Here is a 17,475-nt window from a genome sequence, read left to right as displayed (position 1 = left end):
TGCCCCCCTTTGCTGCTCTGAAGTCTAACTGTCCCGCCGGACACTTAATCACAACTGATCTTGTCATTACCCAAATGAAACTTTAATTATCAATTCACCTCAGAACTAGGGATGTAGGGATACACTTGACCCACGATTCGAATCCCGATTTTTGGTTCCCGATATGATTCTCTAACGTTTTTACATGAAAACTGGATTGAACTCAAAATTTAAATAATTATTTTATTTCAATTCTCAGATATGGACAGTTTCAATATACATTTTTTGTCTTATATTTCTTTGTAAACAAAGCCACCCCTTTTCATTTTAAGGTGTTGTAACCATAGACTGTATAAAATATGGACGTAGTATCCGTGATGTCACCCATCTGTTCCTGAGAGCTGTTTTGAAGCAAATCGACGGCAGCAGCCATATTGGAAACAGAACTCAACTAGGCAGAGTGTGATGTAGGGTGAGCCTCCTAGCCAATAGCTGTGTGTTCCCGACCGGGAGTCACGTCAGTCATGACCTTATTTGGGCAAAACTGGTAATCTTAATATCTTCTTAACCGTCACGTTAGAAAAAAATTCCCCCCCGTACAGTGTGTGCCGATAGAGAGATCAGCTTCGTAGGGCCAAGCTGTTTTTTTTTTTAACCAGGCGGTAAACATGTTTATTAATGCTGCAAAGATCGTCTTTTTCCCATTCATGTCTATGTGGTTTCCGGTGTTTCTGCAGCCAGCCTCAAGGGGATTTTCGATGTATTGCAGTTTATAGCACTTCCGCATGGGCTTCATCGTTTGAGACCGGAATTTGCCGCTTGGTTGTAACCAAGCGTGCCGGATATGGCCCTGGTGGTGAGGTTTTCAGCCGTGTGTCTGCCCCCTGGTGGCTGGCTGCAGTATAGGTCAAAAAATCTGTCTCCCCCATTCATTTGAATGGGGGAGCAGTCAAACTTTAAAAAATAAATACACGTCGTACGAATCTTTCTCCCATCCGTATGCTGTGGTGATATGTAGTTAGTATTTGACTGTTTTGTGTCCAAGGCCTCTTTTTCCTGAAAAGTTTCTTTTTCGTTAGTTATTAGAGTTTAAAAAACGGGGTTTTACTTCCAGGTTTCCTTTGCCGCCGCCGTTGAGTGAAACTTCAAAGGACACACAGCGTGTTGTGACGCTGCGCTGTAGGGCGGAGCTTATTACAGTGGCTTCACAGACTCTGGCTGCACAATGGCGGCGCCCAGGAGCGGGATTTTTTGGCTTCAGAACCGTACAACGGGAAGAGGCGGAGCAACGCTGTCCATTTTTATTTACAGTCTATGGTTGTAACTCAAATAAAACCACTGCACACTTTTTTTCAGCGTCTTTCAAAAACACTCAAAATGACCGTACAAAAATACTTTGTTGGAAAATTTCACAACAATTATAAAGAAATGGAAAGTGAACGATTCCTGAATGAAAGTATTAAATATTAAAACCAATAAGATAAACCTCTTTAAATAAACTAAATTGCAGCTTCTGCTCCTGGCTGTGAATTGACATGTTTTTCTTCAGGACTATCAGGGAAAGTTAAAATGCTGCCATGCCTCAGACTGTAAACACAAAGGTGCATCCTGAACTGCTCGGTCTTCACCTGCTGCCGCCATGTCTGTTACGCTCAACTCAGCGAGTGACAAGAGAGCAGCGCAAGAGCCTTCATGATGTTGAACAAGCGGAGTGAAATGCAGAGAGCACCTTCTACTGTTTTAAAAACAATCATCACAATACAAATCATGCTGCATTGATTTTTAATCCACCCTCATTTGATGACTCCCAGATATATGTCCCCTTATGTTCCCCTAACAACAACAACTTAAATCAACTCCCCACATGCCTCTCTGATATCAATAGCTGGACATCTCAAAATGTTCTAAAACTCAATGAAGACAAAACTGAAGTTATCCTTTTCTCCACATCAAACCCTACCAATGACATACGCAGCCATCTTGGATCCCTCTCACTTAATATCACACCCACTGCAAGAAACCTAGGTGTGTTATTTGACTCCGAGCTCTGTTTTGATGCCCAGGTTAAAAAGGTTGTGCAGATTTGTTTTTTCCACCTGAAAATCATTTCCAAAATCAAATCTTTCTTATCATTTCACGACTTACACAAGGTTGTTCATGCCTTTATCCTGTCAAGACTAGATTTTTGCAATGCCCTTTATTCCGGTTTATCTCATACTTCTGTTCATCGCCTTCAATTAACTCAAAATGCAGCTGCCCGATTAATCACTGGTTCACGAAAATCCGATCACATAACTCCAATTCTGGCTTCCTTGCACTGGCTTCCTATTAAATTCCGAATCGATTTCAAAATACTACTACTCACTTACAAAGCTCTACACAATCAGGCTCCCCAGTACATCACAGACCTTCTCACTCGGTACAAGCCTCCCCGCCCTCTCAGATCAGCCCACATGGGCTTATTGGTTATACCTAGTGCCCGTTTAAAATCCAAGGGGTTTCGGGCTTTTTCAGTCCGGGCTCCCAAACTATGGAACGACCTACCATCTGAAATAAGGCGTGCTACTTCTGTTCTTAATTTTAAATCACTTCTTAAAACTTTCTTTTTCAAAAAGGCCTTCATAACTTGCTAACATGTTATTATGTGTGTGTGTGTGTGTGTGTGTATGTATGCATGTATGTATGTATATGTATGTGCATGTGTGTACATATGTATATGTATATGTGTATATGTGTATGAAAAAGGGTTGGGATTATATTTATTATTATTATTGTTTACTTTCTTTGAAGCACTTTGTAACTGTTTAGAAAAGTGCTATATAAATAAAGTTTATTATTATTATTATTATTATTTGTACTGATTTTTTTACCATCTTGTGATATATCCTTTCATCCCTACCAAGAGCGTCTTCCCAAGAATTCAGAGTCACACATGTTAGACTCATAAAATATTCAAGTTTTGTATTTGACGTAGCCTTACTTTATTTTCTGTATTATTTTAACATGCTTGTTTTTTGTTTTTCCCTCAGGTGAGAAGAAACCAGCGTCGTCAGCCATGGCGGGCGGAATCACCGACACCGGGGATCCCTACTCCCCATTTGTAAGTTTCCTTGCAGGATGCTTTGGTTAATTACTAATCTGTTTTAGTTCTTTGAGGTCAGGCACACTTTAACACTCACACACTCTGCCATTGTAAAAGAAAGATCAGTAAAAATGTGGCCTCTCATTCAAAGCTGCAGGAAGCAAAGTTCACCTGCAAACCTTTTAAACTTCACAAAAAGTTGTAGAAGTGACTGTTAGAAAACATTTGATGATCAAAACAACACATGTGAAGAGTTTTACACTTCATGCCAGGAGACTTTCTCTGTGTTACATGAGTAAAGTCTCTGTAAGTAGGCGATGGTTCATATGACAGTGCAGTGAAAACCAAAGAGGAAGCTGATTTGCTGACACATCTTCCTCTTGGTATAAAGGCAGTTTGGACTAACCCTTCAAGACCCTGAATCCGCTTATGTCTGCACGACTTTACCACAAACATCGAGTTCTGCTCGTGGAGCGTTTCTTTTTCCAGGAAGCTTGAAGTCTGAATCATTTAACACTGAGCTACCTGAGAGGAGCTAACCACTTCCCAATTAGCTCAGTGTCGTTTTCAAGAATGGTGGACTCTTCCAAGAAGAGCTTTTAACCCTGATCCTGTTTGGTCTGAAATTTTCCACAGAAGAAAACAACATTATGTAAATCATTCATATTTAATGACACTGGATCGATCGCTGTAGAGAGTCTGCAGCACCAGAACTAACAGGTTTCAGTCAGGGGTGTTTTGGGAATCTAAAAGAGAGGTTCAGGTTCAAGAGGTGTATGAATTTGAGGACAGTTTGTAAAGGCTGCTATGTAAAACTTTCCACTCCTAGTACAACAACTATTGGTCATTTTTTCTGCCTAGGACAGCTCCAAAATGATTCTTACTCACGTGAAGACATACATTACATTTGTAAATGTGTACTTGTACAGTCGTGTTTTTATCACCTCAGAAATATTTCTAAAATTCTGCCCGTTTTAAAAATCACTTGATCCTGTCCAAACTGTTCAGAACTCAGCTGCCAAGGTTTTAACCAGAGCTAAAATAAGACTATGTCTCCGGTTTAAGCTTCCTTACACTGGCTCCTTGTGTGTTTTAGAATTGATTTTCAGATTCTACTGATTACCTTTAAAGCTCCTGAAACTATAGCAGATCTTTAAGTACCTTACGAGCCGACGCATGTATTGAGATTGAAAACTAAAGGGGAACAGGGCGTTCGCAGTGAGGGGTCAAACACTTTGGAGTAATCTGCCCGAGGAGATCAGGTCTGCAGAGTCAGTGATCTCTTTTAAATCTCTTATAGAGACATACATTTAGAGCTTAGAGCCTTTCCGGATTCTAATTTAATTTAATTTAATTTAATTTAATTTAATTTGATTTGATTTGATTTGATTTGATTTGTTTATATTTGATTTAATTTAATTTAATTTAATTTGATTTGTTTATATTTAATTAATTTAATTAATTTAATTTGATTTAATATAATTTGATTTAATTTGATTTGATTTGTTTATATTTGATTTAATTTAATTTAATTTAATTTAATTATAATTGTATTTTAGTTTAGCCATGTAATAATAATAATAATAATAATAATAATAATAATAATAATAATAATAATAATAATAATAATAATGCACGGCTGTGGCCCTGATTACCACCACTGCACATAATAATAATAATAATAATAATAATAATAATAATAATAATAATAATAATAATGCATTTTATTTATAGGCGCCTTTCTTGGCACTCAAGGTCACCTTACAACATTAAAAACAAACAGAGTTTAAATAGCAAACAGGAAATAAAACACAATTTAAAAAGTTTTAAGTGAAGGGACAGTGGAGTTGTGGTCAGATGGAGTAAGCCAGTTTAAACAGATGAGTTTTGAGTTTAGATTTAAAATGTGGGAGTGTGTAAGAATTACGGAGGTCAGGTGGGAGAGAGTTCCAGAGCTGGGGGAAGCAGAGCGGCTGAAGGCTCTGCTCCCCATGGTAACAAGGCGAGCAGGGGGGGAAAAGTGAGGTGGATGGAGGAGGAGGATCTGAGGGTGCAGACGGGTGTGGCAGTATGGAGGAGGTCAGAGAGATATGGAGGGGCGAGGTTGTGTATGGATTTGAAGGTGAGGAGAAGTATTTTGTAGTTGATCCGGTCTGTGATGGGGAGCCAGTGGAGCAGTTGTAGGAGGAGTGTCATGTGGTGGATGGAGGCGGTGCGTGATGTAGCCTTTTAGAATTCTTTTAGGGGAATTTTATGTCTTTTAAAATATGTTTTATTCTTTTATCTTGACTCTGATTTTATGATCTGCTTGTTTTTTTTGCTGCCCATGTGAAGCACTTTGTAACTTGATGTTTGAGAAGTGCTCCATAAATAAAATTATTATTATTAATAAATTCATAATCTTATTGCTTCTTTCAAAACCACCAGAATCCATTGACAAAATCGGGATTTTACTGCAGAACATTACAGTCGCAGCTCTATCTCTGAATCTCTGGGTTAGTTTTTGTGTGATTGTGTATTAAACATAAACCATGATGGATTTAAAGTCATCTGTACAAACATTCAAGTCTGGCTGACAAGCAAATCCCATGTTCTGTGTCTTTGTCAGTGGAGTCTGATGGCTTGAAGAACGACAGTAGCAACTGTTTCTGGTGAAGAATATTCCCACCACAAAATTAGACACCCAATGTAAACTCACAAATGCAACAACAATACAACAGACTTGATATAAGAGAATACAGTGTGTGAAAAAACAAACAATATACAATTTAAAAAAAGAACACAATGCATGGAAAGATGAAATGCAAAAAAAGACACATGTGACGTGAGCATGAAGGAGATCAGAGAGGTATGGAGGTGAAAGATAAGGATTGTAATTACAATATTAAAGCCGCAAGCGGCGATGAACGGGCCCTCGCACACCCGCAGCCACCGCCTACGCGAGCCACCGCCACACGTAAACCGCCGCCTGATATTTTCCGCCACATGTTGCGAAAGCAAGATCTGAGAGTGTAGACTGCCTTAGGTGGTGCAAATGTTCAAAGTTTTTGGCAGATTGCCAAGAAAACCTCCAAACTTGACAGTGTGCCACGCCCACAATTTTAGTCTGAATAGAATTCCTCTAATGGTTTTATAATCGTCAATATGTCTGCTATAGAATGTGCCTTGTTTGGACTGAATCGGAGAAAAACTCTAGGAGGAGCTCTCAAAAGTATGCACCCTTATTTGGGCGTCATGCTTCACATTCAAAGCTGTATGTGCGCTTGATGCCCCGCCTCAACGGCTGCCACGCCCACATTTTTAGTCTGAACGGAATTCTTTGACCAGTTTTTAATCGTCAATATGTCTACTATAGGTTGCCCTTGGTTTGGAATGAATCGGAGAAGTGGCTTCGGAGAAGATAACGAAAGTATGCACCCTTATTTTTGCCCCGTTTTTCATGTTCAAAGCTAGGTGGCGCTCTTCCTGTTGAATTTGGGATATGGGTGCAAGAGGCTTTTTTGTGCGTCCTGATGCCATGAATATGCGTAAAATTTTTCAAGCATGTAGCTCAAAATAACCCCTATGGGGAGGGTTTTTTGAAAACTGTAGGGGGCGCTAGTGAGCACATTTTTTTGACTTTTTTTGCAAAACCCATAAAATGTCTCAATTTTTCCCAGCACTGACGAGTGTGTTTGATGAGGTGAAATTACGTGCATTTTAAAGTTACAAAAAACAATTTTCGGATGTTTTTTTTTTTTATGCCCCGCCCCAAAGTCCGACACGTCCACAACTTTCGTCTGAACGGAATTCCTTTAACAGTTTTGAATCGTCAATCGGTTTACTATAGAATGTGCCTAGTTTGGACTGAATCAGAGAAAAGCTCTAGGAGATAATAGCAAAAGTATGCACCCTCATGTGGATGTTTTTGGACACTTTTTGGAGCAATTTTTGATTTTCAAAAATAGGTGGCGCTCTTCCTGTTCAGTTCCGGATATGGGTGTGAGAGGCTTTTTTGTGCGTCATGATGCCATGAATATGCGTAAAACTTTTCAAGCATGTAGCTCAAAATAACCCCAATACGAAGGCAATTTTGAAAATTTTAGGGGGCGCTAGCGAGCACATTTTTGCAAAAAAAAATTTGATACCCATAAATTAGTAAATTTTTCACCAGGCCTGATGAGTGTGCAAAAATATCCGCGCTTTCATTCACGTTCAGGGGTCCAAAAATGCATTTTAAGTGGCGGAAGAAAGGAGAAAAATAATCCTTAGGGTTACAATAGGGCCTTCGCCACCAGCTGTGCTCGGGCCCTAATAAGGATCACGTAGACCTCAAGGGTGTGCAGACGTGGGGCCCAGGTTTTAAGTACCAGAGTCCCCCTTTTAGTATCTGGACGTGTGCTGTGCTTCTATCATCCATCCTTTAAATGTCTTCTCTTCCAGGTGGGGCTGGTGTACATGTTCAACCTGATCGTAGGCACAGGAGCTCTGACGATGCCTCGAGCCTTCGCTACAGCCGGCTGGGTCGTCAGTATAGCGCTCATCTCCTTTTTGGGATTCATGAGGTGAGTCCTCTTCTGCCCCCAGCTTCAGTTTCTTTCTATATGACACAACCTGTATTCTGCCTCATGATCTTTTAATGTCTAACACGTGAGACTTCTCTTTGTTGAATGAACTCTTTTCAAACAAGCACAACATCTGTATTTCAACCAAGAGCACAGAAACATCTAACATTAAACTTTTGATATATGCATGGCCAACCATGTTTGCTCCTGTTAAAAGTTGCTGTGAGTTATATTAACATGCATTCAGTCTGTCAGAACCATAGACTGTAAATAAAAATGGACAGCTTTGCTCCGCCTCTTCCCGTTGTACGGTTCTGAAGCCAAAAAATCCCACTCCTGGGCGCCGCCATTGTGCAGCCAGAGCATGTGAACATGTGAAGCCACTGTAATAAGCTCCGCCCTACAGCGTGACGTCACAAGACGCTGTGTGTCCTTTGAAGTTTCACTCCACGGCGGCTGTGAATCAAAGGAAACCAGGAAGTAAAACCCTGTTTTTTAAACTCTTAATAACTAACGAAAAAGAAACTTTTCAGGAAAAAGAGGCCTTGAACACAAATCAGTCAAATACGAACTACATATCACCACAGCATACGGATGTGAGAAACATTCGTACGATGTGTATTTATTTTTTAAAGTTTGACTGATTTTTTGACCTATACTGCAGCCAGCCACCAGGGGGCAGACACACTGCTGAAAGCCTCACCACCAGCCACCGGAACCTCTCCCTTGGTCAGAACCCTGTGGTTTTACACTCCTTGAAATTGTGGGCTCAATTTAGAAAGCATTATGGGCTTGTCTCAATGTCTACTTTTGCAGCCAGTCACCTGGTCCAGCCCTCCCTCATAGATAATGCATTCAATCAGTGGTCCAGAAAAGGAATCTCAAACTTTAGACTGTTGTACAAAGAAAACATCTTTATGTCATTTGATCAAGTTAAAGCTAAGTTTGCTCTTCCAGCAAACAACTTTTTCCGATATCTACAAGTTAGAAACTTTATTCAAAATAAATGTGCTCAATTTCCTTCCCTGCCACCAAAAACTGCAGTTGATTTTTTATCCTTGAAATCAATCCAGGAGCTAGGGGAACAAGATCTAAACTTTATGCTGCTATTTTTGATTTGGAAGATTCGTCTCTTTCAATCATCAAAGAAAACTGGGAAAGTGACCTGGAAACTAATATCTCTGAAGATCAATGGTCTAAAATACTTAAAGGTGACATATCATGCAAAATGGACTTTTTAATGGTTCTCTACCTGAAATATGTTTCCCTGGCATGTCTACAAACCCCCCGAGAATGAAAAAAATCCATTCTGCCCGTGTTCTGATTTCTCCACCTTTCTGTAAATGTGTGTGAAACGAGCCGTTTCAGACTTCCTTGTTTTTGTTACGTAACAACAATATCCGGTCTGTCACGGAGTCAGAGCTCGGAGCTTGTTCAGCCCATAGACTGTATAAAATAATACTGAATCCCTCCCCCGTTTTTCATTACCTGCACACATGTGTGCTAACAAGGAGCTTAGGAGGGAGGCATGCTAGTTGTAGGCTGTCTTAATAAACACAAAGGTCGGTTTTACTCCCCAAGTCTGCAGATTTGAAGATCTAGTGGATGATTTTTATTTATCATGGATAAGTGCTAGCGCTAGTTAGCATAGCTACATAGCTACATGTCGTAGCTGTAGCTGTGTACCAAGACACACGTCTACATACTGACAAATAAAACAACAAGAAACACAGAATCTGTGACCAATCGTTCAGAAAGGTCCTGCTGCCTTACTGGCAGAGGTCGGTTTTACTCCCCACGTCTGCAGATTTGAAGATCTAGTGGATGATTTTTATTTACCATGGATAAGTGGTAGCGCTAGTTAGCATAGCCACATAGCTACATGTTCATAGCTGTAGCTGTGTACCAAGACACACGTCGACATACTGATAAATAAAACAACAAGAAACACTAAATCTGTGACCAATCGTTCAGAAAGGTCCTGCTGCCACCAGCCGAAGCACATCCACTTCCTGAGGGGGCGTGGTCAGAGAGAAAACGGAGTGTTCTGAGGAGGACTGAAGAAGAGGGTTTTTCAGACATGCCAAAATCTGATTTCAAAGTGGTTTTTTTTAGCATAAACTTTAAAGACATGTTTTGGGGACCTCTTAGACCAATATATATTGATGAAAACAGTGTGTTATGTCACCTTTAAAGGAATTCACTCATTATTCAGTTTAAAATTGTTCCCCGCCTCCATATGTCAAAGGTCAAGCTTACCAGAATCTTCCCTGGTGTTAGCCCTATATGTGACAGATGCAAACAAGCTCCAGCCAGTCTTATTCACACCTTTTAGTCATGTCCAAACCTCAAAACATTCTGGTCTGCAATATTTGATGTATACTCAGAGCTTACAGGTCAAACTATCACACCGTGTCCTTTTCTGGGTCTTTTTGGGGTGCAATCGGGGGAACTCACTCAGACTAAAGTGCAGTTGAGTCGTATAACCTACTCAGCCCTTCTTGCGAGGCGTCTCGTTCTCTTGAATTGGAAGAGTGACCGTCTTCCTACTTTCAGCAGGTGGATTTGTGAGGTCATGTATTTTCTCAAAATCGAAAAGATAAGACACACACTACGGGGATCAACTGGGAAACTTGATACAATATGGCATCCTTTTATTTCCTACGTGGAACGATTGACAGTGCTGCTTAATGGATGAAAAGGGGTATGGCTCTGTAAAAATCACCAACTCTGCGATCTGGTGCACTTTTTAATTTATTTTTATGTAATTTATTTATATATTTCTCCTTTAAATTGTTATTGTCTTTATTTTGCTTTTGTTTTCTAATATCATTTTGCCCTGGCTGTCCTGTGACTGGAAGCCAGTTGTATTTAATTAGGGCCCGAGCACCGATGGTGGCGAAGGCCCTATTGTAACCCTAAAGGTTTCATATTATAGGAGATTGCAGTTTTGGACCCCTGAACGTTAATGAAAGTGCGAGTATTTTTGCACACTCATCGGGCCTGGTGAAAATTGCAAGTTATTATCGGTCTCGTAAAAAAATGTCTGTAGCGCCCCCTAGAGGTAAAAATAACACCCTACGCATCGAGTTTTTTGAGCTACATGCATGAAAAATCTTACACATATTTATGGCATCAGGACGCACAAAAAAGTCACTGGCACCCATATTCAAAACTCAACAGGAAGAGGGCCACCTAGCTTTGAACATGAAAAAATGGGCCAAAATGGGTCTGTGCAAGGGTGCATACTTTTGCTAATTTCTCCTAGAGCTTTTCTCCGATTCAGTCCAAACTAGGCACATTCTATAGGAAACCAATTGACGATTAATACAAAGTAAAGGCATTTCGTTTAGACGAAAGTTGTGGGCGTGTCGGACTTTGGGGCAGGGCATAAAAAAAAAACGACGGAAAATGGATTTTTGTGACTTTAAAATTCACGTAATCTCACCTCATCCAACACACTCATCAGTCCTGGGAAAAATTGCGACATTTTATGGGTTTCGCAAAAAAAGTCGAAAAAATTTGCTCACCAGCGCCCCCTACAGTTTTCAAAAACCCCTCCCCATAGGGGTTATTTTGAGCTACATGCTTGAAAAATTGTACGCATATTCATGGCATCAGGACGCACAAAAAAGCCTCCTGCACCCATATCCCAAACTCAACAGGAAGAGCGCCACCTAGCTTTGAACATGAAAAACGGGGTCACAAAATAAGGGTGCATACTTTCGTTATCTTCTCCAAAGGCATTTCTCCGATCCATTCCAAACCAAGGGCAACCTATAGTAGACACCTTGACGAGAAAAAATTATCAGAACAAATTTTGATCAGACAAAAATTGTGGGCGTGGCATGTGTTGAGGCGGGGCATCAAACGCACATACAGCTTTGAATGTGAAGAATGACGCCTAAATAAGGGTGCATACTTTTGAGAGCTCCTCCTAGAGTTTTTCTCCGATTCAGTCCAAACAAGGCACATTCTATAGTCGTCATATTGACGATTAAATTAGTGTTAAAGGAATTCTGTTCTGACCAAAATTGTGGGCGTGGCATGTGTTGAGGCGGGGCATCAAATGCACATACAGCTTTTAATGTGAATAATGTACATGTGCATGTACATTGTGGTTCATTGTTCCCCCACACACTGAAACACTTTTGAACCAACCTTCAGAGCCTGGTTCTGACATTACTCTTAACAAAAAAAAGACCTAATGGTAGTGTTATGCTTTATTCATGTAGGTTAAGGATTTTAAATTCATACCTATCTGACAACAGTATAATAATTAACTTGACTGTATGAAGACTCATGACACACATTTGTAAATTAGGAAAAACTTATACTTTTTCTCTGTAATAAAAGAGACACTTTAAAAATCCACATTTGTTTGTTTAGTTGTTGTTTTTTATTTAATTGTTTGTTGTATTTGTTTGATTAGTGGGGGAAACCGGAGTTACCCGGGGGAAACCCACTAAGACAGAAAAGGGTGAAGAGGATGAAGATGGGGGTGAGGAAATGGGGGAGGAAGGTTAGTTAGGGGTCAGAGGGATGGGGCTGAGGAGTTATTGTAGGCTCTTTCTTCTTCTTCTTCTTCCAGGACTTTGGCTTCCTCAATCCAATAAAATGTCGAAACCTTTTCCAGGATGAAGGTTTGACTTGAGGCGCTATCTCAGTGACTCCAGTCAAATCTTGGGGCTCTTCCTGGGGGGTGAGGGTTGTTGCACTTGATTCAGAAGTCTCAGCACTGGTGATCTCTGAGTCCTCAGGCCCCTCCTGGAGTTGGATGGCTGGTCCCTCAGTGATAGACGACTCCTGCTTGGGGATCTGCTCCTCTGAGTCCTCAGCCTCCTCTTGGACTTTGACAGCTTCAGTAATCTCTCTATCTTCTTCCTCCTTCTCACTCATACTCTTAATCAGGTCTTCCTTCTCAGCTGTCAGGTTCATCTGGTCTTGTTGGTCGTCCATCGCCTTGTGGCTCTTGTGTTCTTTTTGGAGAAGCATATATTTCTGTTTTTCTAGCCGAAGCTCAGCGTCAAACTTCTCCTTGGTGGTTTTTTGTTCCTCTTTCAGCTCCTCATGTTCTTTCAGAAGTTGTTTGTGAGAGTTGAGCTGAATTCTCAACTCCTCTATCTCTCTCATGTAATCTTTCTCCTTGTCCAGGGTGTTTTGCAGGGAGATGTTGGTTTCTGCCATTTCTCTATGCTGGGCGTTCAGTTCCACTTGTAAGTTCTTGATGAATTGCTGGTCTTCCACCATCCTGTCTGCATTTGCCTGGACTTCCCTCTCCAGCTCACTATTAAGTATCTCAGCCTGATGTCTGAAAGTGGCGACCTCTGTTTGATACCTCTCACTGAACTCTTGGTTTGAGACTCTAAGGGTGCCCTGAACCTCTTGGATGATCTTGTTTTTGAACTCCTCCTGGATGTTTTTGAGCGTGTTCTTCAGCACCGGGTTCTCTTGGGAAGGACATTCCTGGGGGCTGAGTTTCTGTTTCAGCTCATCCACCTCCTCCAAGAGTTTCTCCTGCTTCTTGATGGCCTCTCCCTTCTGGATGTTGATCTCTTTCATTTTTTTTTTGAGGGTATCCCGTTCAGCCGTTAGGTTGACGATAACTTGCTGGCCTTGGATATCAGCGTCAAAAGCTTCCAGCTTCCCCTTGGTGATGATATAGTCCTTCATCAGCTCCAGATACTCCTCTTGAAGTAGCTTTTTTGGCATTCTCTTGATGGACTCAATCAACTCAGCGTCTAGGACAGGAGTTTCATCACCAGTGGAATTACACGGCTCCTCTTGGTCCCCTTGGTCCTGTGGATTTCGTGCAGTGAACTCCTTTTCATTCTTCAACTCTTGCGTGAGTATGGGTCTCTTGTTCTTCATTTTGGGAGAGATTTCCCGCTCTGCATTCAAGACTTCATCATGTTTTTTTAAGTCCAGATGAAGTGTTGAAACATCGATGGGTTCCTCCTGATGTCTTGGTTTGCGTTTAGCAACCTTGGTCGTTTTCTGCGATTGTTTCGGCATTTTGATCGTTTGGTTGAGTGTGGACGTCTCACTAATCTCACCTACAACAGATTCAAAATGATCAGACTGAGGAAAAGCTGCTGGTTTATATAGTGCCCTTTGTGACATCAGAGTACATCATTGTCTTTACAATGCGTACTCATTCCATTCCGTTTGCCTCTGACTCACTTCAAGAATTACATGGGTTTTTTTGTTGTTTTTTTAAAAACATCATAGAACAAAAAAAAAAAGCAAAATATGTCAAATTCAAACAATAACAACATAACACATGAGAACTGTATAAAATGTGGTATCAAACCTCACACATATAATATGCAAAGTGCATAGAGTGCAAGAGTGAGAATCAAGGACTGGGAGGGAAGAATGAATAAAGTCAAATAAAGTTAACTTCATTATAAAACACATTTTAAAAACAGCAACAGCTGACCAAGCTGCTGGCTCAGTGGATTCAAACCTGAGGATGTGGCGCCCCCTTATGGTTAGTTGTTACTCATCGGGCCTGGTGAAAATTGCAAGTTATTATAGGTCTTGTAAAAAAAAAATCAGTAGCGCCCCCTAGAGGTAAAAATAACACCCTATGCATCGAGTTTTTTGAGCTACATGCTTGAAAAATTGTACGCATATTCATGGCATCAGGACGCACATAAAAGCCTCTTGCACCCATATCCCAAACTCAACAGGAAGAGCGCCACCTAGCTTTGAACATGAAAAACGGGGTCACAAAATAAGGGTGCATACTTTCGTTATCTTCTCCAAAGGCATTTCTCCGATCCTTTCCAAACCAAGGGCAACCTATAGTAGACACCTTGACGAGAAAAAAATGATCAGAACAAATTTTGATCAGACAAAAATTGTGGGCGTGGCATGTGTTAAGGCGGGGCATCAAACGCACATACAGCTTTGAATGTGAAGAATGATGCCTAAATAAGGGTGCATACTTTTGAGAGCTCCTCCTAGAGTTTTTCTCCGATTCAGTCCAAACAAGGCACATTCTACAGTAGACATATTGACGATTAAATTAGTGTTAAAGGAATTCTGTTCTGACCAAAATTGTGGGCGTGGCATGTGTTGAGGCGGGGCATCAAATGCACATACAGCTTTTAATGTGAATAATATGTATTTCACTTTCTATTGACCAGGACAGTAAAAACAAACTTCCAAACACTAACATCAAACCGCCGAAACACTTCTCCAAATAACTTTGCATTCAAATTAAAGCAAAAGTCTCTGCATAAACCAAAGAAATGTTTTTTTAAGACTTTCAAATGCCAAATTCTCCAAAAAGCATCAGGCAGTGGCCAGAACAGGCGATGCATCAAAATACATACAGATTTCAATGTGACAATGTAAAAATGATAAAAGGAATTCTGTTCAGACTAAAATTGTGGGCGTGGCACACTGTCAAGTTTGGAGGTTTTCTTGGCAATCTGCCAAAAACTTGGAACATTTGCACCACCAAAGGCTGCATATGCTCTCAGATCTTGCTTTCGCATCATGTGATGGCAAATATCAGGCAGCTGTTTACATGTGGCGGCGGCTCGCGTAGGTGGTGGCTGCAGGTGTGCGAGGGCCCGTTCATCGCCGCTTGTGGCTTTAATTTTGTCTGGTTTTCTCTTTATTATTTCTGTATTGTCTTTGTTGTATTTGTCTGTCCGTATGGAAAACTCAATAAATACACCATGACTTAAAAAAAACAAACATGCAATCAGTCTGAATTGGTGGGTTTAAAAGCCTGGAGTGACGGCTGAATTCCACCAGGTCCATATCCGGTCGGTCTCCTATCCGTCACAGCTCCAGATCTGATAGGTTTCTATTCTAGTCAATGTGTTAACTTCCACTGGATCTGCTCCGTTGCGTTCCGGCTGCGTCTGAGCCCTCTGGATCAGATACACAAGACTTCTATTTTTGACGGATGCCGGAGCACGGCGCATCAATCTCAACAGAGCAGATGGAGCGGGACAGGAAGTCATGCAGGCACCAAAACAAAATGAAAACATCCGGTTAATTTTCAGAATAAAACACTCTGTGATCACCAGATCGTATTTCACTTAACTCCAACAACAAACCGTCATGATGAGCGGAGCCAGGCCTGGAGTCAACAGGTCAGAGGTTTTCAGAGCACCAGAAAGACAACATGGATGAAGAGAGGAGGAGAATCCTTGATTCAGAATGATGCGAAACCAGAAATGAAAGAGGATAAATGTTGACCCATGAGTTGCATGTTTGCTATCACCGAGATAAGAACATCCATCCATCCATCCATCCATCCATCCATCCATCCATCCATCCATCCATCCATCCATCCATCCATCCATCCATCCATCCATCCATCCATCCATCCATCCATCCATCCATCCATCCATCCATCCATCCATCCAATCCTTTATCTTGACCGCTTATCCCTTTAGGGGTCACGGGGCTGGAGCCTATCCCAGCTGACTTCGGGCGGAAGGCAGGGCACACCCTGAACAGGTCACCGACCTATCACAGGGCAAACATGTAGAGCCAGACAACCATCCACGCACACACTCACACCTACGGGCAATTTAGAGTGATCAATTAACCTGGAGAGCATGTTTTTGGACTGTGGGAGGAAGCCGGACTACCCGGAGAGAACCCACTCATTCACGGGGAGAACATGCAAACTCCACACAGAAAGGCACCTGCCCGACCGTGGATTCGAACCAGTAACCTTCTTGCTGTGTGGCAACAGCGCTACCCACTGCACCACCGTGCAACCCTGAGATAAGAACATATGCGATAAAAACATCCCAAGAATGAGAAAGAAAAACAGTAGAAATGTTTCCCAGCAGTCACATTATAAGGATTTGATCACCTTCCTCGACCACATGAATGAGACGTGACTCTCATCACTGAATCATATCGTAACCCTTCATGTCCGTCCTGGCATTTATGAACCAGGACAGCCTCCTCGAGCGGCCTGTTGACCCACATTCTTGTTTGTTTTGTCAGCTGACATCACGGTGTCTGCTTCAGCTGACCTAAAAGATAACACTTCATATAAGCGCGCTTTATTTGCCTTCATCTTTTCATGTCAGTAGTGGTTGAAGAAGAACACAAGGGAAAGGGGAAAAGTAGAAGGTGAAAACCAACCAATGGGAAAAGATTTGCAAGTTATCTAATGGTGCTTTTTATGATTCAGGAGAGTCTGTGCTGATTTGATTTGATATTTATTCATGGCAGGTCTCATCACTATTACTGTATTAAACAAGAGTTTCTCATTCAGTGTTTTGTCACATAGTGAAGGTGTTAACATGAAGAAGAAGGCTGATATTAGCACAGATTAACCATCAATACCAACAGCTGTGAAAGTTCTCTCTGTTGTTGTTAGAAACACAAATGGAAGAGTGACTTGATGATCTATGCTGTGCCTGGATCAGGGCTATTATGGTCAAAGAATACACCTTGCTGCTTTAAGATGATCAAACAGATGTTGCATTGAAGGAAAACCATAGTTTGGAGCAGCCTGTGTCTTAAATCACTGATAAGAGTGTGGGCTGTGGCCCCCTGCTGGGCCCTAGAGATACTGCAGGAGGCCTAAGAAAGATGATACATTGAGAATCAAGAGAGCTTTATCCCCAAGTGAGCTTGCACACATGAGGAACACTGGTGCTTGTCAACAAGTCAGTAAGGACAATACATTTTTAAAGCCTAAAAACTAACCTTAAAAACTCTAAATAAAAATAAAAATACTATCTTTACAAAGAAAGGTATAGAAGTACTTTTAAAGGCATGAATTAGTTGAATTATCCTAAGCCACAGTGCACATTTTAGCTGATGAATATAATAATAAATTTAGTTATGGATTAAATTACAACATTGCACATGGTTATT

General features: G+C 41.1%; 2 protein-coding genes across 4 annotated transcripts in view; one reads left to right on the top strand and one right to left on the bottom strand.

Annotated features, from left to right (window-relative positions):
* tmem104 (transmembrane protein 104) overlaps positions 1-17,475 on the top strand; it is a 123,465-nt gene that overhangs the window by 1,655 nt on the left and 104,335 nt on the right. For both annotated transcript variants that reach the window (XM_034711811.1, XM_034711810.1), the window contains exons 2-3: positions 3,009-3,079; positions 7,484-7,605. In XM_034711811.1, coding sequence (XP_034567702.1) covers positions 3,035-3,079; positions 7,484-7,605 — 167 coding nt within the window. In that variant the 5' untranslated portion in view covers positions 3,009-3,034. The remainder of the gene's footprint in view (positions 1-3,008; positions 3,080-7,483; positions 7,606-17,475) is intronic.
* On the bottom strand, positions 11,982-13,718 carry LOC117832609 (chromosome partition protein Smc-like). Of its 2 annotated transcripts, none has more exons than XM_034711809.1 (2): positions 12,457-13,718; positions 11,982-12,378 (listed from the first exon to the last, which is right to left on the bottom strand). In XM_034711809.1, the coding sequence occupies exons 1-2, from the start codon at positions 13,618-13,620 to the stop codon at positions 12,133-12,135; spliced, it is 1,410 nt and encodes a 469-aa protein (XP_034567700.1). In that variant the 5' UTR covers positions 13,621-13,718; the 3' UTR covers positions 11,982-12,132. The 2 variants fall into 2 exon arrangements, with proteins under 2 accessions (XP_034567700.1, XP_034567699.1); XM_034711808.1 differs by having other exon boundaries at positions 11,982-13,438; positions 13,505-13,710.

The sequence above is a fragment of the Notolabrus celidotus genome, chromosome 20, assembly GCF_009762535.1.
Source record: "Notolabrus celidotus isolate fNotCel1 chromosome 20, fNotCel1.pri, whole genome shotgun sequence".
In the NCBI taxonomy this organism is placed as follows: Eukaryota; Metazoa; Chordata; class Actinopteri; order Labriformes; family Labridae; genus Notolabrus; species Notolabrus celidotus.
Note: the sequence above shows the minus strand (reverse complement) of the source record. Positions and strands in the feature narration are given on the sequence as shown.

What these genes read in the sequence shown, in the direction of transcription:
- LOC117832609 (XM_034711808.1), bottom strand. Translation starts at nt 13,620, where the DNA reads ATGCCGAAACAATCGCAGAAAACGACCAAGGTTGCTAAACGCAAACCA. An exon ending in AAAAAACATGATGAAGTCTT is followed by an intron (nt 13,439 to 13,504) that starts GAATGCAGAGCG and finishes GCAAGAGTTGAA; the next exon opens with GAATGAAAAGGAGTTCACTG.